Raw genomic sequence first — 21658 nt, 5'->3', positions numbered from 1 at the left:
AAATCTTTTCTCTTGAGTTAGTTTGTTCTGTCATTGTCACTGTCATAAGAGTCTGTCGCGTATGAGCTGCTCAGCTTTCACTGCTAACCACGGACAGCAGGAAACCGAAGCTTCAGAACCATCAGGCCTCTGCTCTTGTGGTTAAACTCTTGATCCGTAACTTAGTTAGGAAGCACACACCTACATGAGTAGTGCTGCGCATTCTAGAGGAGCTGCAAGCCACAGGTGGCCTCACACGTGCCATCGTGCTAAGAAGGACACAATACATTCAGTGTTACAGTTTATTAATCTTTACCTATTCCTTCTAAGCAGAAATTAGCATTAGAGCAGTGCAGGTGGCGTTGGTGTTTCGCTCAAGGATTTGGTAAGAATGGTTAAGAACATCTATACTCTTTAAAATATGCATTTTTAAAGTATACTGTACAAGAGATCATCATGACATCTTCAAACCGTTTGTTTTAGTAGGTTTTCCCTCCCTCTCCCCTGCTTCCTAATCCCTTATTGTAACTCCACCCCCCCATTTCTCTTCTTCTTTTGTGCCCATGTGTGCTTTTGTATACCCCCATCTTTCTTCGTCACCTATATTTGACCTCTCTTGAGCTGCTTTCCAGTTACACACCACATACACGTAGACACCACAGGTTAAGATCTACACCTAAGAGAGAGTGTGGCCTTGGTTTCCTGAGGTTGGGTCCCTTGCATCTCTTTCCCACGGTATAACCCAGAAGTCCCCAGACAAATAGTACACCCAGCACACACTTCCTGCGTGCAAGCCCAAGGCTCTGGATACCTTTCCCCAGCACTGTGCACTCCCATTTGTCTCAGATGAGCACAAGGAAGATCCCGAGGCCGCCACCACTCCTGCTGTGTCCGATGAGCCCCTGGGGACCCCTGAACGTACTGAATATGGCTTTGGAAAGAAGGGAAGTTAACCCTTCTAGGATATTTCTTCAGAACCCATGGCGCCTTGTGAAAGAGAATTCACACTCGTGAGGCTTTGGCACACTACCCCGGGGAGGAGAGACCTGGCTTGGCCTTTCTCTGCAGGGCCCGGATGGATGTGTGAGCGTGGGCAAGACTTGCTTCGCTCCTTTAGCTGTCAGCTGTAAGACAAACCAGATGCGATCTCAGTATCCTTCCCATGCAAGATGGGGGCAGTATCGGCTTCCTGGGCTTGCTGTTGAATGAAACAACCTCGTCTGAACGTGGTGTTCAGAACACAGCGCAAGCCACAGTGGTCGCTGGTGTTTGCTGTTGATACTTTTTATGCTCTCAGTTTCTTCTCAACAGAGCACCCTCTCCAACAGCTGACGTGGATTCCGAGGAACCTCTGAGCTGCTAGCTAGCTGGGCTGCGCTGCTCTCTTTCTCCATTTGCAGTTGGTGATATTTGACCATCACGGAGTTTTTAACGGGAAGAGCAAGGGGTCACTCACTGAATGGGTGTCCCCTGGATTTGTACTGCTCATACCCTAGAGGGCTGACAGTCTGTGGCAAATTGATTTGACAGATATGTATTGATGGCAATTTCTCCATGAGCACCGTCCTAAATTAATTAATCACCAGGCAATTTAATCTAAATTGGGTGCTACTGCTGTACACAGAAAAATTTTGTGCATAATCCCTGAATCATCCCAGTTTAAATGAAGTCAATCAAAACCCTCTGTTCCTAACCACTTTTCCCAATTGAACGTCCTAAATGGACGCAGTTCTCTGCGGGGCATCTTTCTGTTCTGAGCGTGTGTCTCTGTAATGTTCTCAGGTTAATTATTTTCAGACACCCTTGGAGCTATTTTCTGCCGTTGCCTTGGAAAGCAGCTGCAGCTCATTTGCAGGCTGCTGAGGGAAGCTGATGAGGTGGACATAAAAAACGGGAGTGAAGATCATGAGGTCCTTGTTGAGGGTTAACAAACAATGTCGCTCGGTGTTATTGATCAACAGGTCAGCAGTGAAAGGAGCAGTGTCAGGGCCAGAGGAGTCTCATGTCAGCTGTTTATGAGATAGGAGTTCCAGGAATGTCCGGAAACAAGCAGACGGTGCAGTCCCGTGCCGACAAGTTGTTGACCCAAGGGCTCTCCTTTGCCTCATGGATAGCTGAGAAATGACCAACTTCATTAGGCCTGTCCTCCCCGTGAAAGCCCTAAATGCATGTGCAAACACTGAATGTGCCTTTTCAGATATCCGGAGAGTCAGTGGTAAGATTAGGGTAATGAGCCCAAAAAAGCGTGTCCCCTTTCTTCACAACCTGACGTTACCTCCTGCCTTGGAGCAGGGAGGGCTAGTGGGTTTGGTGAAGTGCTATGAAGTGTTTGGGGTGAGAAGGTAGCATTTTGGCTTTTCAGAGATCCAAAGCAAGGCTTGAATCAGAATCCAAGGTCACTGCAGCTGGTAGTGCATCTTTGTGGTCCTTGGAGCAGTATTGTGAGCTTCTCTGGATATGTAGGGGTGCACCAGAGTGGAGCCATGGCACGTATGGGCCATCTTCTCTTCACAAAGTCTGCAGTCCAGCCTGCAACTACACTGTCTCTCCCCTCGCCTCTTCCTGTCTTTTAAAAGTCTCCTTCAGAGATTCTTTCTGTAATGAAAGCACGGGTACATGCCTCTTTCTCTCTGAGCCATCTGCCAGAATCCATCCAACACACCAAGGCCTTTGCCTTGGCCCCTGATGGCAACAAATGGCTCCATGTTTTGCAAGGTAGAGGGCTGGGTGTCTGGGACAAGTTAGGTAATATGGAAAGAGTTCAAGCCTGTGCCATCTGGCACCAAGCCTACTTCCTTCTCCTGCTACAGCCCCTGGGCCATTTGAGCTAACAGGTGGGTGGGCTCTGAGGGGCTAAGCACTAAGTTCCCAGGAGGCTTTTAGGTTCTTATGCTTTGAGTGCGTGCAAGGGTAGGGGCTGGGTCTCATGCTGGTGCTGGCGAGTTTCTAATGTTCCACTGGGGTTAGTATCCCAAGTGGCAGAGTGACAGCAGCTCTTCCAGTTCGTGTCCAGTGATGATCACCCTGGGGTGTAACCTTCCAGTCCTTCTCTCATAGACTGGCCAATGGACAAGCTTTACAGGCTTCTTGCCAAAAGGGAAGAAAGCCTGCTTAGCATTTCAGTCCTTTAGCTTGGTGAGCAGAGTCAGCTCCACCAGAGATAACAGTTCCAGATGCTGAGACCCTGGAGACTGAGAGTGGAAATGTCTGTTGAGTCAGGGACGAAAACAGCATCTCAGTCGCAGATGTGCCAGGCAAGGCTTTGTCTGTTGTCACTGTGAACTTTCGCAAAGATTGCAGCTACATTGTTAGTGGGAATGCTTGAGGGAAGAAAAAGATCAGGAAGAAACTATGGTTTTGCCACAAAAGCTGCTGTATTGACAAGGCGAAATTGAATCTGAAGAGTAGGCTTTTTTTGGTAAAGTGTCTTTCATTGAATTAGTTATGTTTAAAAAAAGAAAAGAAAAAGAAAACATAGCAGGAGTATACACTCAAAGACATCAGCTAGGGGCTGGAGAGATGGCTCAGCGGTTAAGAGCACTGACTGTTCTTCCAGAGGTCCTGAGTTCTATTCCCAGCACCCACATGGTGGCTCACAACATCTATAGTGAGATCTGGTATACACTGTGTACACAATAAATAAATCGTAAAAAAAAAAAAAGACATCCGCTAGAATGTGCACCAAATAATAGTCAACACAGTGATTTGGTATGTTTTGTTTTTGTTTTTGATTTCAAGACAGGGTGTCTCTGTGCAGTCCCGGCTGTGCTGGAACTCACTATGTACACCAGGGCTTGAACTCACAGGGAGATCCAGTTGCCTGTGCCTCCCAACTGCTGGGATTAAAGGCGAGCTCTGCTGCCACCACCAGCGACTGGCTGTGCTTTGGTGTTTTAAAAGTGTATGTATGAGGACAGGGAAACATTTGATCTTTGTTACTTAGAACAGAATAGATAATAATACACACACATATACATACACACATACATCCTCACACGTGTACACATAAACTCATGTACATACACACACATATATGCACTCACAAAATCTTTACACTCACACATATATAAACACAGATTTCTTTATTTAGATATGTGGATATATAGAATAATTTAATAAAAATAATTCTTTTCTATAGTTACTCCTCTAAACGTTCTCTTGTGCCTTATGGTACATTGTAAAAACAACTGTGGAGCAAGTTCACACAGATACTATCCAAGCACAGGCGGGGATGGTCTGACCCCTGTAGCAGGAACAGGAATCAGGCCTGCAGAAGCTGACTCACCGGAGTCACCACTTGATTCACTCACGCGATTTTGACTTCACATGTCTGTCCTTCCATTTTGGGGACACTATGTCCCTTTTTCAAGCCTTCTCTTTTCATTGTATTTTCACATTTCCTTTTCTTTTTTAAAGATTTATTTATTATGTACTGTGTATTTTGCCTGCATGTCTCCTGCACACCAGAAGAGGGTGCCAGATCCCATTATAGATAGTTGTGAGCCACCCCGTGGTGGCTGGGAATTAAACTCAGGACTTTTGGGAGAGCAGCCAGCACTCTTAAACTCTGAGCCATTTCGCCAACCCCCCACATTTCCTTTTAGATAAAGGGCAGGGAACAAGCCTTTTGCAAGTGCTGTCAGTGACATTTGTAACACTGATTTGGATGTTACTGCTTTTTGCTGAGCTATTGTGAAGGGTTGCTTGTCTCCTCCCCACCGTGATGGTGTGGTACTGAATAGCGATGGCTTCTTACTCAGAGCCCTTAGCTAGACCTGGGCGTGTTTTTCTTCAACCAGTTCTAGAATAATGGAGGACATAGGATAAAGCACAAATTAAAATTAAAACCAGGTTCAAATGTTACAGAAATATAATCAAAACATGTAGAAACAGTTACAGCAATGACACATTTCTAAGACACTAGGAGAACAGGTGTCTGAGAAAAGGAGCCTAAGTATCCATACCTACCAGGGGGTCATTTGTGCTTAATCCTGCAGTGACTCAGTGACTTGAGACATCAGGATGGATGGGTACCATCTGGGGGCCTCCCCTTCTCTGGGAGGAAGGAGAGGGGGACATGGGAGGAATGGGTGCAGGGAAGGGGGTGGGGCTTGGAGGAGAAGAGAAAGGGGGCTGAGATCAGGAGGTAAAGTGATTAAATAAATAAAGGGGGGGAGGGAAAGCCTGGCAAAAACATAAATAAACAGCAGGAAAGGATTAAAAAACATCTAAAAGTAAATGCAGAAGCTTTAAGAAGAAAACATTCAAAGAAAGTGAGAAGCAAAACGAAGAATTTAGAATCACAAAGAAGTAGAAATAAAGACAGCTGCCAAATCAGTTAGGAAGGCAAAGCCATCGGGAAAAGTCATGTATAAAAGAGGAGTATTAAATAATCAAAAATTTACTCTCAAATTAAATAAGTGCAGGTTTGAAGATTAATAATAAGACAGTAAACAGGAACAAAGAAACAGTTCAGAGTGATGTCCAGGAGAATATCTTTAAACAGAAAATGACAGCCATTAAATGTGCTTTTAAAAGAACATCGTCTACATACTAAAAGGTATTACTGAATTAACTTCAAGACAAAAGTGAAATGACTGACACACAGAGGCAGGAGTCCTATGCCTGGTCAGAGTCAAAGAACCCTAGCGTACAGTCGCCAAGTAGGAGGCCCCCTCCCTAATGAGTGCCTTTGGGAGCAGGAGGGGTGTGTTTCTAGTGGTAAGACCGCTCAGGAGTTTTAGCTGTAGGTGAGCTGTGAGGGTAAGGATGTAAGGTGGCCAGTGAGATCACCCCCCAGCCTCTCTTCTCAGAGCCTTACACAGGAAAGACGAGAGGAAGTAGTGGATTGGAGACTTGATTTTTTGTTTTTTTGCGAATGTGTGTTTATATTAATGTTCGTGGGGGAGGTACATATGTGTGCTCAGATGTGTGTGCACATATAGAGGCCAGAGGGCAACACTGAGTGTCATTCCTTGGATGCCATCCACCTTATTTTTCAGACGGGGTCTTTCCCTGGCTTGTGGTTCACCAACCAGGTTAGGCTGGTTGCCAATGAGCCTAGAGATCCATCTCTTTCCACTGCTAGAATTATAAGCAAGCACAATGACCGTACAGCAAACACTTTATCAACTGACTTGTCTATTTGAGTCCAGGCATTTGGTCTCTGTACCTTCTAGAAAATCAGGGGTCTATGCAGACTGCAACAAGGAAGGGCAAGTGTCCAAATGTCTTGTTTCTTTGAGGTTGTGCTGCACTGTCTAGGATGATGACATCAGCACACCAGGTACCTGCTTACTTACATGGGAGGGGCTGTCTGAATGTTGCCTTGGTACTAAGGACCTGAGTTAGTCTTTTGACCAAGAGCATTTGAGCTAGTGGGACAACAGGGCAGCTCCATGCTGCAAAGCTGGAGCTCCCTGAGGAAAAGTGGGATGTTTAGTGTTGCAAGTAGCAGCTGAAAGAATCCACTCATAGGGTGGGGGTTATGAGTAATAATTAATGATGGATGAGAGGTACCAGGTATTATGTTGTACAGTGTTTATTAAGTGAGCATGGGGGGAGAGAAGAAGGGGGGAGGGGTACCCTAGAGAGAGAGAAGATGAACAGAGAAAGTAAGAGGGTAGAGAGCAAGTAGAGGGGAGAGAGAGAGAGACCATGTGGAGGTTTGTCCTTTTATACGGCCCTGGGCAGGGCCACACCCCCATGGCAGGGGTAAGTAATGGCATCATGGGTAGGCAGACTGAAGCAGAATGCCAACAGTTGGGGTTTGGGAGCACATTCCATTAACACTTGGGAGTCATTGACAGTCCTAAGTGATGCTCTTATTTCACCAGAGGCCAGGAAGTGGACTCTCTGTGTTCTGGAACCCTTGTGGTCTATGAGAACGGTGAGCGTGGGCCACAGAAGACATGAGGTACATTCACATGGCCAGATGGTTGCCTGTCTGCTCTACCAGCACTTTCTTTGTCATGTTGAACTACCTGCCATTTTTTTTTGTACCCACATGCTCTTCCATTCCTCTGGGCCTTTGCTTCAACTGTTCTGGCTAACTAGAAGACCTCCTTCTTGTTTTCTGTTCTAACAGGCTGGGGAAGATCACATTTTCAAAGCTTCCATAACCTTTGCTGTATAACAATCTTCTCCATGTTAAAAAATTCTCTCTTGTGGGAAGCTTGTTACAACTCAGGAAAGACATGAAACTTAGGAGGCTTAGGAAGTTCCTGAATCTTATAACATTTATAAGGACTCCCCTGCAGTGAAATAACCAGTAACAATTGCTATGGAGCAAAAACTCTGCAGCCTACCAAACTGGTAGGTATGGATGGAACTCTAGGAACATGTGTGGTTTTGTTTTGTTTTGATTTTCGGTGATGCAAGTACCTTTGAGTCATCCATGCTCTTGGAAGTAACCTCGATAAACCCTCTTGTGCCTTAGACTTTGCTGGATAAGTGCCTTATCATGTTTGTGTCTTCCAGGAAAACTCAAGATAACAGTTGTTTCTGGTTCCTCCAATGTTTTTTATTCCTCTGTCAAAGAACAGACTGTCCTTCTGCTATCATCTGAGAATGTCCCCTGCCCTTGTCTTCTTCATCTCAGCCTCCTAAGCGACTGTTGCCCCTTGGAAGGGGAAGTGGGGGGTAGGAAGGGGTAATTTCTTCATCAGTAGCTTCTATTCAGCACCTAGTGTGGGTTTGACTGTCTGTAGCAGAGGCAGCTGCTAAACCAATGGGTGCCTTGCCTACCCACACATGCACAGAATGGGGAGGCCGTGCTGTAGTAAGATCATAGCTGCCTCCGGATGGCATATGAACTAGCCAAAAAATAAAAGTGTTATCATTTTGAGTCCTTTTACATGTAAATGGGATTAAGATAGCTTTATTAGAATGAACTAAACCAATGACCATTAGTGTATTTCCTACACACAAACATTGTCATAAAACATAACTAAGTCACAGATGGAAGTCTTACGGTCCAGGCGGGGGTCACAGGAAAGGGTTCGGTTGTACAGTATGTTCAGCAGACATTGTCTGCAATTGTGTCAGTCACGTGAAAACCTTACTTACAAAATGTAGTTTCATTTGAAAGTATTGCTGAACATTTTGTTGCTTTTCAGTTCTCCGGCGTATATGACAGAAATGCATCATACTGTAAAAGATGATGAATTGGTCTTGATCTGACAAGACACCTGGAACATGGGGAGTTCTGTGGTGACTCCTGTCTCACAGCATGGCCAGCCTTTGATGCCACTGGCACCTATAGAGGTTTCTGGAATGTCTCATGAGGTTACTGCCACTTACTTTAATGAGGCCAGCCTAGGTTATAGACTCTGGGTGGGTACACACTGGACTCTAGTGCAGGAGGATGATGTTGGGTTTTGTCCCCATAGCTTTTGAGAAGGGCAGTGCATTTCTATACTGAATTAACTCTGGACATTTGTGAGTCCTCCTGAGCAGTGCTCCCAGGTTCTTCTGCGTTTCACTAGCCAGGGAGCTGTCAAAATCAAAACTAAAGCCTCTAAGCTGCCAACATTAAGTAGGCCAAATGGGACCAGTTAATGGAATGGGCAGTTATCTCTCATAGCATCAGTCCTAAGCATATCTGAACACTAGCATGATCACCAGCTCCAACTGTCTGTGAGGGTTAGAAAGCTCCCCTTGTGAGGCCACTTGGCTATTGTGACTCCATTGCTGAGGACTTTGATAATTCCAACTTCAAGTAAGTACCCTGTTTTGTTAGTTAGTTTGTTTTTGTGCTCCAGCGATGCCGTCTATCTCTGAATCTCTCTTTTATTAAGTTGAATGAGAAGAAAAGGAAACCTGGGATCATGCAGTCACCAGTGAAACCACAGTTCTACCAACCCTGTCACATGACTCACTTTGTAAGTTGACTTGGAACAAGGAGGGAGGAAGTCAGATCTGTTTCAAGTTGTTATTGCCCTAAAACATAGACAGTGATTTGTAACAAATGGAAATATACTGTCAAGCTGGTGTGATACACTTCTAAAGAAAGCTAATGATAAAATATTTTTATGTAAATTATACTGAAAGCATATTTTAAATATATTTATTGGATTTTAACAACTGGAACTTCTGGTTTCTAGATTGTTCCAGATTGTGGTAACATTTGGCTATGTCAGAGCCTCCGGGTTACCTTTCCCATTTATACTTGTAACCATTCTTCTTATAAGGGATTTCAGACATCTGCACCTGAGCATTGCAGGTCCCCTAGATGGCTTTGGTCCTGGGAAGATGAAGACCTTGACCCTGGCTATTTAAAATGAGTTATACATCATCTTTCTTTGTTTTACCATCTTTGTGAGAAGACACAGGATGAGAGGAACAGTTCTTCCTTTGTTACGCTGCTTCAGTTACATCATTCACTACCTTTTTTTAAAATATTTTTTTTATTAAGGGAGGAGATAAATACATGATTGAACAAATTTAACTACAAGGTGTCCCCTTTACAAGACTGGGTGAAACAATGAATCCATCAGAAGGCATGTGTCAATATCCTACAGGGAAGCTTTCATGCAACAACATTCAACGATGTTGAATATATACAGATGTAAAAAGCTGCCCAGCGAGGCCTCAGAACTCCTGCCACTTGAAGGTTTATTAAGACCCAAATTTCATCAGGCATGTTTGAATCAGGTCTTTGACTGTCGTAGTTATTTTAAAACATTTATTTCATAATATAAAATTAAGAGCCCTCCCCCTGCACGCCCAAATCTGCCTCTTTTCTGCAATGACAATAGCTTAGTTGTGTTGGTCTAAGAGGTTTGGAATGCTGCTGTTCTCAGTGGTCTGGGTCATAACTTCTCTTCTAACCCTGCAACTTAGTGTGCGAAGATGGTTCGTGAAGTAGAAAGGGCAGCCAGGGTCAAAGTCAGGCGCCTCTCTTGCCAGGACTGAAGAGCATCAGCGTTTTCTGTTTTTATATAAAAACAAAGCTCTGCTCTATGACTTTATGGCCTCTGAAGATAACTTCTTAATTTTGGTATAGAAATTAAAATTAACCACATAGCTTATACCGTTTTGATTTCAAAACAGTTGCTGTTTATTTTCACCCACATATCCATTCAACAAACGTTTACTGAGTAACTACTGTCTGCTAGGTTTTCTTCAAAGCACTGCAAAGACGGACCCAGGAGCAAAATAGCGGGTGAGAAGAGCTGTGAGTGGTGGTAGAGCGGAAAACGGCTCTAGGTGCTGGTCTGTTATAATGTAGCCCTCTGAGAGAAAAGGAATATTGTGACCAAGATGTCCAGGAAGAGAAGGAGCCAGCCATGCAGGCACCTGATGGATGATGTGTCTGAGTGGGGGTACAGGGAGGGGCACGCCTTGAGGGTATTCTGCGTGAAACATAGAATGCTTGGCTGGATCCAATGAATGGAGAAAAACAGGTCAGAGAAGGACTTATGGTAGTTGGGGTGTGTGTGTGTCAAAAGATAAGATGGGTTACTTAAGGGGCTTTACTGGCCATGAGAATATGCTATTCTGGGTAAACTGGGCAGACACTGTAGAGTTTAGTAAAAGGCTTAGGTTCTAAAAACATCATGGCCGGTAGAAAGTGGCCCGGGCCCACATCAGATCATGGATATAGCCTGAATCTAAGAAAGACCACGTTTCTAAAATATGGTATTTGAAAGAGTAAAATTAGGGATGACAACAAGATTTTCTGGTGTGAAAGAATGGAGCCGACTTATACAAACTACAGTATGCACAGCTATGCTTTAACCTGGGGGAAGGGACACAGGAAGGGGCAGTTGGGGCATGGCTATTTGCTAGGACCAATAGGAATCCACGGCTGGGAAGGAGTAACTGCCTTCCTGTCAGCATCTGTGAGCCCTTTGTTCTGCGAAGCAATTTGCCATCTATAAGAGACAGATCACCAAAACCAAACTCATGCGGATTGAGGAAGTGAGCGCAAAGATGTTTACACACAGCTGGAAGTTGGGAAACCTCAGGGCTATTTTTATTTTCAAGTGTATTTTCTAGATTTCATCCAAGTGTTTAGCACGGTGTCATGATTTCATGTTGTTTAACGTTGTGCAAAGGGCTGAATCTCATAACTGTCAATGGAGAATTTTCCAGAAGAATGACACAGTATGGAAATAAAAGCAACACTAGAAAACACTTGGCAAAAGTGTCCGTGTTGCTAGCTCTGGACCTGTAAGCTGTGAGCCGCTTCTACATTTTGTTTGGTTCTGGAAGAGATCATTGTAGTCACACTATGTGAGGCCCATGAAAGGGCAGCACATTTTAGGGTCTCTATTACCACTGCAGTGACCAAGGCCAAATCCAATGGCATTTGGCATTTGTGTGAAATTCCAGCAGGTGAACAAAAAACTTAGACTTTCAGGGTTAAATTTTGTGTTATAATTATGTAGTCCCAGGGACAGCAAGTTCTTGACTCTTTGGGTGATTTGTATGTGTTGTTTGAGATGTTTTGACTTAACTTTTCAGGAATGAACTAAAAAGGCAACCAATAATTAACGACTATTGAGATGGTACCCGAGAGCCTCTGGAGTGTTTGGAGCATGGTAGATAATCTCGTGCTTTCCTGACACACGGTAAGGTCAGGTTGGTCAACACCGTTATCCTCTTTCTTAACAACGATCCAGCACATAGAATACTCTAGAACAGTCAGCACAAAGGCAATGGCATCTGTTCATGCAGACTTTCCAAGACAGCACATACACACACACACACACACACACACACACACACACACACACACACACACACACACACACACAATGCTCACGTGGTTTGGGGATGTGACGACAGGTACTTGCACACACAGTAGCAGGGAAAGCAGTTTTCAAAGAGAACTTTGTAGACTGTGAAGTCAGACTTTGGCCCTTCTCTGTCAGTGGGCAAAACCCAAATGTCTTAGGCCTGAGTGTCATGGCTCTTTCTACACTACTGCACAGGAGGGACCGGAGACACTATTATCAGTGCACCACAAGAGCAGACAGAAAAATGTTAGAAGTAGTTAGTGACAACCAGGAATTACAATGACTTTTAAAAACTTGTACTTAATGGAAGGGCTGTCAGGTGTGTATCCCAGAAAACAGTGGTAGAATGGTAGTGTTAGAAAGACCCTGTCCAAGTGGCCTCATGAGCATTTACCCTTACCTCAATGTACACTATTGAATAAACAACAACAACAACAAACAAGTCTAGGTCTTAAAGTGTGTTTGAAAATTTCCATCAAAGACACTGAGCTCCATCTAATTAGGGTTCCATCTAATCAGATTTTATGTGGTGCCTATTGACTGGAAGTGCTGTTTGTATGTTGTGAGACTGCTGTGTATGAAGTAGATGAAGTCAGTGTGGGGGAGATTCAGTCTATCCATCTCTACCATTCTCTGGACACAGGAATCCAAGCTACAACATCGTGGCCAGTCCTCGGGCACAATGCTCTCCTTCTCAGGCACAGGCCAGGGCTGTGGTTTGAGCATGCTCAGTGCCTTTGCTGCATGGTCAGCATTGAGAATTGCATTGAGAATGGGCAGGTCTGTTAATGCTTAACTCAGAGGGAGGTCTATTCCTTCTCATAGAAAAACAGAGACGTGGCTAATTTTTAGAGGGGAAACTTTTTAAAGGAAAGATCAAAACAGAAGATAGATAAATTACAATAGATAAAGAGATCACACCCACCAGGAAAACAAAACAAACAAACAAACAAAAAACCAAAAAAAGAAACAAACAGAAATCAACCCCAAAGCAGAGAGCTGCATGAATAACCAAAAGGGCACCATTCTGATATATTTTGCTTGACCGAGGTCTCATGAGATCAGGGTTGAGACCTGTCATAAATGCCAGGACTTTGCTTTCGAGGCTAGCCACCTCCAGGAATTCTACAATGCATCTTGAGGAGCAGGGATTCATGGGGCCCTTTTAAATTTGGTCTTGCCTCATGCTCAGTGTAAAATATTTGGACAATAATCTAAGAGGCATGGCTTGATGTTTAACGTCTGTGTTTTATTTTGTTGGCACCAGAAAAAGTTCATGTTATGTTGTGTCACTGTACATACTGTAAACAAGACGGCATTAATATGTTTTCTTATGATTTTTTTGTTCCAATTAATCTAGATTTTTAAAAAATACATTCACAAACTACCTTATGTTTAAACACAATGATTCCCTTTTATTTCTTAACTGTACCCAAAGTCCCACAATTAAAAAAAAATCGTTTAAAGCTGTGTATTTTAGATGTATCGCTTAGAAATAAGAACAAAACAAAACATAAAAACAAAGATCAGTTTGCAACATAATTTAAGGAAGCCTCTGGTTTAGAGTATCACGGCAGCAATATAAAGAGCGGGTGGCAATCACATTGGAGACAAATCCGTACTATTTCTGTCCACATCAGCATCCAATTACGGTAGTTGCTAAGTTCAACCCGGAGCTATTGCTGAATTTGTCCCATGGAATTTGTGAAGACAACGTTGTTTGGCAGCATAACCCCAGCAGTAAAAATGAGAACGGGAGGATTTCATTGCTTGTGAGAGCTAGAGGGACCGTGATGGGCACATCGTGGTGATCACTTGAAGACCACCCTCATCACATCCTTGTGTGTTACCTCTTCCAGATAACTGCAAACAACGATCACCTCTGGGAATTACAGAATCACCTAGTCCAGAACTCAGAATATTTCCCTTTCTTTCCCCATCCCCTTTGGCCAAACCACCAGATTAAAAAGGTACCATTTTCCTAGCATATACTTCGTTCTCATTAATAGTACATCAGCTGCTCATTTGTTTAGGCAAAATCAGTAGAATCATGGTTTTTTCTTTCTTTCTTTCTTTCTTTCTTTTTTTTTTGATTCATTTACAGTAATTGCATTCTTTAAAAACAAACCGCATTAGGTTTTTGATCATGGGAGATTTTCTTTTTCTCTCCCTCCATTTTGTTAAAGAACAATTTGGCCAACTACTGTTTTGAAAATATTCAATAGAGCGGAGATTGCCAGTTGAGCTCTGTATATATCCTGGAGATAACACTGCTGTGATGAACAGAGAAAACAAAAACAAACAAAACGAGGTAGGTTAAAACAGGAAGCACAGCACAGATACCGTTTCGCAACACCTGGATACCATAGGCGGCCATGCTTATAGCTTTGGGAAACATCCCAGTCAGTCACATAAAGGTTCAAATTATTCGAGTAAGGGCTTTTTATAAGGACACAAGTCAACCTGAACTAAATACATACACATCTCTGCACAGATGTTGTTAACCGTGTGTTGGGAAGTTTGGAGGAAGATAACTTGATTAGGGTCTCAGAATTTTGGCCAAAGCCTCGCCTTCAGGTTCCCTAAAATCTGAGCTGTTGGTGCCTGCTGTGTCTGTGTCGGGCTTACGAGTCTAGTCCCTTGACCCAGTGAGAACACAGGCAGCTCAGAAACATTTATTAGCAATTCCTTTCTGTCACAGTTTTTCTCTTAAGGAAGCAGCACCCTTGGGGAGGGAGCTGGGTTTCCAGAGCACGGGGGTCAAGCAACCCGAAGCCCCAGGAACAACCCCAAACAGTCTCGGTCCTAACAAAGCCCAAAGGAAGGGACCTCATAGCAAGGAGGCTTTGCGCCTTGAAGAAAGAACACATGTGTATTTACATAGACATATTAGCTCATTTCTCAGAAGCTCCTTCGGGGTGACCCACCTGTCATCCCATCTTTTGCCCTGATCTGTTGCATAATAACCGAGGGACAGTCGCATCCCAGAGTCCCTCCCCAGTCACAAGCCCACTCAACTCAATGGCATCTCTGTCCCATTCAACACCCTCTCCATTCTAGAAAGGGCCTTATCACAATACGGCCTGCCAGACTCACAAAAGTGGTAGTTGATTTTATTAGATTAAGGCTAGTAGTTTAGCCATTTAAAATTTATTTCCCCAGAGAGGAGAAAACCAGCTATTCTGCTTCTCTTTCAAAAATTCATTAGTCAGTAGCAATTAAAAAAGAAAAAAAGAAAGAAAGAAAGAAAAGAAAAAAAAAGAAGACAAAACAAAACAGCCTCTTGGGGTTGATGAAGGCAAGATAATTCTTAATTTCCCCGACTATGCGGTTATGGCCTTCAGCGCAGGGAGATTAGGTGCACTTATTGTGCTGCCTCTCGCTACTGGGAATTGGAAATTTTACAACATACCATATACTTAAAGCTAGCAGGCAGACAGAATTTTTAAAAGACTAATTTCCCAGTATGCATTTCCCCCCATTCTTACAAAATAAGGTGGTAAGGGGGGGAGGCGGGGAGTAAAAACAAAAACAAAAAGAAAACCAAGCCAAAAGAACAGAAAAGCCAGCAATAAACACAGCTTAATCATAAGGGCACACAGTATTTGTTTCTATCCCTAACTCCGAAGGGCACACGGTCCATCTCTGTCCACAGACAATGCAGCATCCTCGGCATCTCCTGGACACTCCTGCCACCTTTCTCTCCTTCTCAGCCAGGCTGCAACACTGAAAGAAGGACCATATTGGGAGAGACGGAGGGAGAGGAAACGGGGAAAGCGGTATGTTCAACCAGGCCTTCTGATTCTGCCTCTAGACTGGCATACGTCCACATGAGTTAGGTTCTTTTACATTAGAAATAACGCCATGAAGATAAGTGCCAAGTGCTCTTCCGTTACCAGTTCATCATGGAATTTCTGTTGAGGGTCATGAAAAACACTTGGCTACTTCCTCCAGATCGCACGGATGCAAAAAATACCTGTTTGAAATTAAAAACAAGTTAGTTCAACTTCACGGCTTTTTTTTTCCTCTTCCCCCTTCTCTTCTTTAACTGTCCAGCCATTTTCTTTCACATGTCCTGTCCTCTCCACATGCCAGCTAAGTTGCGGTGCCTTGCAGTGTTTGCAGTGACTTTGGAGACAGCGCATTGTATGGTAACCCTCCTGCCTTGTTTACGCTCTCTAACATTATTTATTGCTGGACTTCTGGCTGGGACAGTAACAACTATCTTACTCTCCCTTGTAATTGATACGAAGGCAGATGGAAGAGAATCCCTTTAAATTCCCAACGTTAGGGGGAAAACTGGGGTGGGGGAGAGGGAGAGAGGGAGGCAACCGACAGTTGTACAGCTTCCATGTTCAATTTTTAAACTCCAAAGCAAAGGAATTAGAGCGGCTATGGTTGAATAGGCTGAGGTGTTGACTGCCCGTTCAGTTCGGTGCTCCACGGGTTAACTCTTCGTCTCTGCTGATGCCGGCCGAACCCAGAGCGAAGGAGATAATGGCATTAATAAGCAGAACCACAGTCCATTAGGTCTGAGCCAGTTCAATCATTTTATCAAAGGCCTGGGAGAAGCGAGCAGAATTTAGATTGCTGCTCGCCTGAGCTGACTGTCAGGGAACCCTCTGGCCCGGGGAAAATAGGATTTGGGGCTGTGCAATAGCCCTTCAGCCAGCCAGCGTCTGTGGTGTGAGGAATGAGTGTGTGTCACTAGTGAACAGTCTGTGCTACCACGCCTCCATGGCTTCTGAAGAAGCGTGTGGAGTTGCTTGTCATTCAGCTACAGCTACAGAGGAGAGGAGAGCTGCCCTGCGGGGTCAGGAAATCCAAATGGGAGGACAGTGAGGAGTTGCTGAAAACAAAGGGTTGCTGTAGTGCCTGGTTGGGGGTTCAGGGGTTAAACCAGAAGCCCCAGTGTGAGAGTATCGGGGCTAGCCCAGGCCTTCTGCGGGTGGGTCATCAAGAACTGCACTATGGTTGTCTACTCTCGGAGCATTTCATGTCTTAGGATCTAGGGGCTGCAGAAGCGTTGGAGTCTGACTTGCGAAGTCTAGCTTCTGGAATACTGTGATAAGAGCCCTGGTCACCAGCCTTGTGTCCCGCAACTGCCCACTAGACCACATCAGGTCAGAAGCGGTCAGCCAGGGACAAAGACTCCAGACTCACATTACCAGGATTCCATGAGGATCAGCCTGGCCTCTGGGAAACTGGGATGAACAAGAAAACATAAACAGTTCAACCCACCACATTCTTTTCTTGTGGACTTGGTTGTTAGGCTGACCCTGGTCTCAGAGAGTGGGCTCACCAAAGTAGATTTGGTACTAAAGAGCCTGGGTTACCCTACAGGGAAGGCGGAGCATGACCACTTTAGTATACTCTTGTGAGGTGACAGACATGGTCACTAGCACTGGGATGGAGCCCCCCTGTGACATGTCAGGAGACACATGGCTGAAATGAGACAGGAAGGACATGGCAGGAGTTGATTTTGAGACTACTTTTCTTAGGGATGAGTGAAATTTTTTTTTTAGAAGTTTATATTCCTACATGTCAGATGTTTTACATTTAAGGGTAACTGTAATGTGAACTCTAGGTCCCAATACTATCTCTGTGAAAGGCCTAAAAGTGACAACAGAAGGCTAGCCCAGTGTGAGATGAAAAATGATGGGCCAGCTGCTCGAAGTGCATAGGAGAGTCGCGATGGTCGTTAAATCACCAGAAGGCCCACAGGCCACCCAGGTCACCAAGAGTTTACAAGGAAGGTTTAGATGCTTTATGTTGGTTTGGATGCATGAGTCATAGATTCTGAATGGTTACATGAATCAAACCAAGTAATGCCATTTCAAGATAGTTATTGACCACACAACAGATGTGACTCAAGTCAGTAAAAAGGAAAATGAAGGTTTCACAGGTACCTGGTGGTCTCTTAAAATGCAAACACTAAAGCAAAGTTGAAACGGATTTACCTTATCATTTCTTTCACATAGAAACTTTAACCTTTGAGCTCGCTTATGCATAAATACTCCATCCAAATGTCCTGTTTCCACTGACCGGATCTCAATAGCTTTCTCGCCCCAGCCCATTATCTGATTGGAATGAATGTAGGCTGTCAAAAGGAATTTCCAAAACTGCATTAAAAACATTAGATGGGCAACAACTCACAGTATCTGTTCACATCTTAACCACAAAAAAAGACAAAGGACTCGAGATTAAACAGACAAAGCAAGTCTTACAAGGATTATACACAGATTCTTTTTTTTTCTTTTTTTTTGTTTTTGTTTTTTTGTGGATTCAAATAGTTGTTTCGCATTTCTTGACTTTCGGTTCATTTGGGGGTTGTAACTGCTGAAGGAGATAAGGAATGGTTAACCTACCCACAGATGTGGGCATTTCTCCCCATTGGAGCACCACATCCTTAGTGATCCGGCCGTAGGTGTTCACATACACCCCCTCATCCTCATAGCAGACGAGCATTTCCATTCCATCCGTTTTAGGCAAGATGACAATAGCATGAGGAGTGATATTGCCCTGAATCTAGAAGACAAAGAAAGGCCATGAATCACTCTGCTTAAAAACAGGACAACTTCTTGACTTTTATCTTTAAGAATCACAAATGACATGGTATGTCATTTTTACCACAGAGATTGAAATCTACTTTAATTTAATCGTTGCTCCTCTTGTCAAGTGCAGGTAAACACAAACACCTTAACTTGATAAAAAAAAAATCCAATGGTTCTTAAAAACGGTAACACTGAGTGTATGGAGAACCTGGTGTGTCTATCATTGGATCACTTGTATACATCATTTCTGGTCCTTAAGAAAGTTCTCCACCATAGAAAGCTTTGTTGCAGATGAGGGAGCAACATCTCAGGGTTACATAACTTGACCAAAGCTACACAAGTATTTGGTGATAGAAGTGGCCTCTTAGCACATTTTCTAGGGCTGAAATTCCCCCTAGAACGACTGCTTCCATATAAGGTGAGATGCCAGGTGCCTACAAAAAGGCTGTGAGTACAAAACCCAGAAAATTCACATGGGAACTCCAATATCAGAATGATTTCTTTAGGGAAAGAAATGGAGAATTATCTTCCCACTGTCACTGCTGAAATAAGCATGGATTGGCTGGTTCTATGGGACAGGAGGTGCTACTCCTCCTCCTGGTTGACAATGTCACCCCATTCCAACATCACAGCTATGGTGTAGACATGCAAGTAAAAAGCTATAAAATGCACAGTGGGCGACAACTACATGTATGTAAATGTATCAAAACAGCATGTGTAAGCACTGGGCTTTTTTTAAAGTCTCCAAAATACCAATCAGAAATGGGCTAGCCTCAGACTATGCTGAGAATTTGTTAGCCTTGGGAATATATTTATGAAACATAGCTTATACCACAGTAGCTCTTATTTGTAGAGCATACAGCTTTCCCTTTAACAGTAATGTTCTATGCAATGTATCAGTGTAGTAAGCCCAGTATTATATTGTTAATAAGAAGAACTTGAATATGTTGGGTCCTGAGCAAATTTAATGATCATAATTAGCCTACAGAACAGGTAGCTTGAGTCCCATCTTATAACGGGGAAAGCGGAAGGTTGGAGAAGTCACCTGGCACATCTACTAACATCAGAAAAAAAATTTTCTATATCACCACTGTCTTTCTCTAACAGAATAAACCAAACTTCTTTCAGAAACTGAAAACAGGAACTCAGCTGAGGTATAACATATGCATGTGAAGTCCAAATTGACAAGATGCTACCTTCAAAATAATTTAATTTTTGTGCTACTTAGCTTGAGGAGGCAGTAACACTTTAAGAACATTCTGTCTATTCAGTGGTACCCAAAGTTTACAGATTAGCATGATTTCAAGTAAAATAGGTACATTGCAGGCTGTCATGCAGGGTGCAAGAGACAGCCAATTCCCGATACTTACATGGGATGGTATATAGATATCATAGGAGTTTCCAGAATCAACATCAATTACATGGAAACCAGTGTGTGAGCCAAAAATGACCTTTAACCTTTGACCTTCTTCTACTGTGAGGTCAACAAGTAGGGGCTTATGCTGAAGATCTGCAAAAGACTAAAAAAAAAAAAAATCACCTCAGTAGTATCTACACCATTCAAGGAGGCTGTCTTATTCCTAAAACTTTCTCTTGGCCTCTGTCTGAAGGAAGTGGATTTTTTTCAGTTGAAAAGCTGAGAAAAGGTCACTGCCAGCTTTAGAATCTGATCATGTGTGACTTCAGGTGGAAAGCTGTATTGTTTACTTTTTGTTCCTCTTGTTATTTTTCTTATCTTTCACAGTAAAGACAGCTTACGGCTATCAATTTTGACAGTGTCAAAACTGTGTGCGAGAAGCTCGCTGTCTGGGTGCGGCTGCTCTTTCCTGCATCACTCTGCCTTTGTCCTCTAGAGAGTGAGCAGAGGTCTCTCTGGGTCCCTCTTTCCCATGTGTTAACCAGGCTCAGCTCTGGCTGCTGCCTTCCTGAACAGTCTGGGAGCAGTGCTCTGTCCAATCTGTTGGAGATCAATGGAAGCACACTGGCTATGATTTTCCTTCCACGGTCATCAATTTCCCTAACTTCATACTGCATTCTGAGAGATGGACTTGAGCAATAAGATAACTTGGCTTGTTTCCAAGGATTTAACTAGAAAGGAGAAGAGGTGAGCTCTTGCCAAGTTTACTAAAGTTCTGTTTGATTGGATTCTGGGTCTAAGCCCCCATAGCTATGTTCCTGTCTCGACTTTTGTCACACTTCTGTACCCTTATCTGATATTGGGCTCTAGGAGACGATTTGAGAAACCACAGCTGCCATTCAGCACTCTCTCTCTCCTCATCTCTAGTTATAATCATCCTCAGAGCACAGGAAGTTAACACCTTTTGTCCTCGTCCTAGGGGGAGCCTCCACCTCTGACCTATGCCAGTCTTTCCCGTTCAAGCCCTTGCATCTGTGCTTCCTCTTCTGGGCTGGGTCTGATCTGCTGAGGGGAGTGTTGCTGCTGCTGCTGTTGCTGCTCTCTCGTGGGCTTTGGCTAAGAACCTGAGGTCAGTGACTTCAGAGTCAGGATGGGCAGGGGATCTTGATTGAAAAGCTTTTCTGGAGAGAGATTTTGGCAGCCAACTGGCACCCCATTAGATTTGGGAGTCAGCCTTTCATTGTCATTATGCACATAATGTAATCTAAAAACTTCTTTCGATAGCGTGGGGCTGTGGAGGAGAGCCTGTTTCTGTTGACACTGTCATGCAGAATATATCACAGATGGGCCATCTGCACTAAAAGAAAATGATGGGAGTGGAGTGATTCATTCTCTAGGAGTACTGACAAAATCCCATGGTAGATGTGGCTTTCACGTAGTGTAGGTGACAGGGAAGGATAAATAAAGATCCAATTGCCATTTACAGTTGCAAAGGTAAGGAAAGTAAGGACCAGTGAGAAACACAAAGCGAAAATGGGAGGTAAATTCACACTGGATATGGCTAGGCTATGTGATCTGAATATATCAGTGAAATCAAAAGTGATTATTTTTCTGGCAGTTGGGGCTCATCTTTTATAATCTGGGGTCAATGGGATACAGCACATTACCATCCCATTCTCACTGAACCTCATTAGTACCTACTGTATCTCTGATGAGTACAGGCCAAGTCAAGGTAAATGGATGCAAAGGCAGTCAGGATGGAAACTCAGAGGAAGACAGTCTTTTCCATGAGTGACTGCCTTCAGCATTTAGTTCAGAGCTGCCTTCATGTAACAGGGAGAAGCCAAGAATCAACTTTAACTCAAGAGACTTAGAGAGTTGATTCTGAAACGTTAGTGGTAATTACTACAACTGGAGACCAGTGCTGCCACAGATCTGCCCTTTCTCAGGCAGAGCATCAGACAGTTCATGACGCTCAGTGGCTTTGCAAGAGAGATGCTTTTTGTGCTAACTGCTTCAAACTA

General features: G+C 43.7%; 1 protein-coding gene across 5 annotated transcripts in view; it reads right to left on the bottom strand.

Moving 5' to 3' along the window:
* Positions 1-12951: 12951 nt before the first annotated feature.
* Positions 12952-21658, bottom strand: part of TNIK (TRAF2 and NCK interacting kinase) — a 409373-nt gene continuing 400666 nt past the window's right edge. For 4 of the 5 annotated variants that reach the window (XM_084769731.1, XM_084769733.1, XM_084769734.1 and 1 more), the window contains 4 exons: positions 19648-19797; positions 18092-18251; positions 17684-17823; positions 12952-15699 (listed from right to left, as the gene is read on the bottom strand). In XM_084769731.1, the coding sequence (XP_084625857.1) occupies positions 15616-15699; positions 17684-17823; positions 18092-18251; positions 19648-19797 (534 nt within the window). In that variant the 3' untranslated portion in view covers positions 12952-15615. The other variant, XM_084769732.1, reaches the window with a different exon arrangement.

This window comes from Acomys minous, assembly GCF_964271855.1.
Source record: "Acomys minous genome assembly, chromosome: 19".
NCBI lineage: Eukaryota > Metazoa > Chordata > Mammalia > Rodentia > Muridae > Acomys > Acomys minous.
Note: the sequence above shows the minus strand (reverse complement) of the source record. Positions and strands in the feature narration are given on the sequence as shown.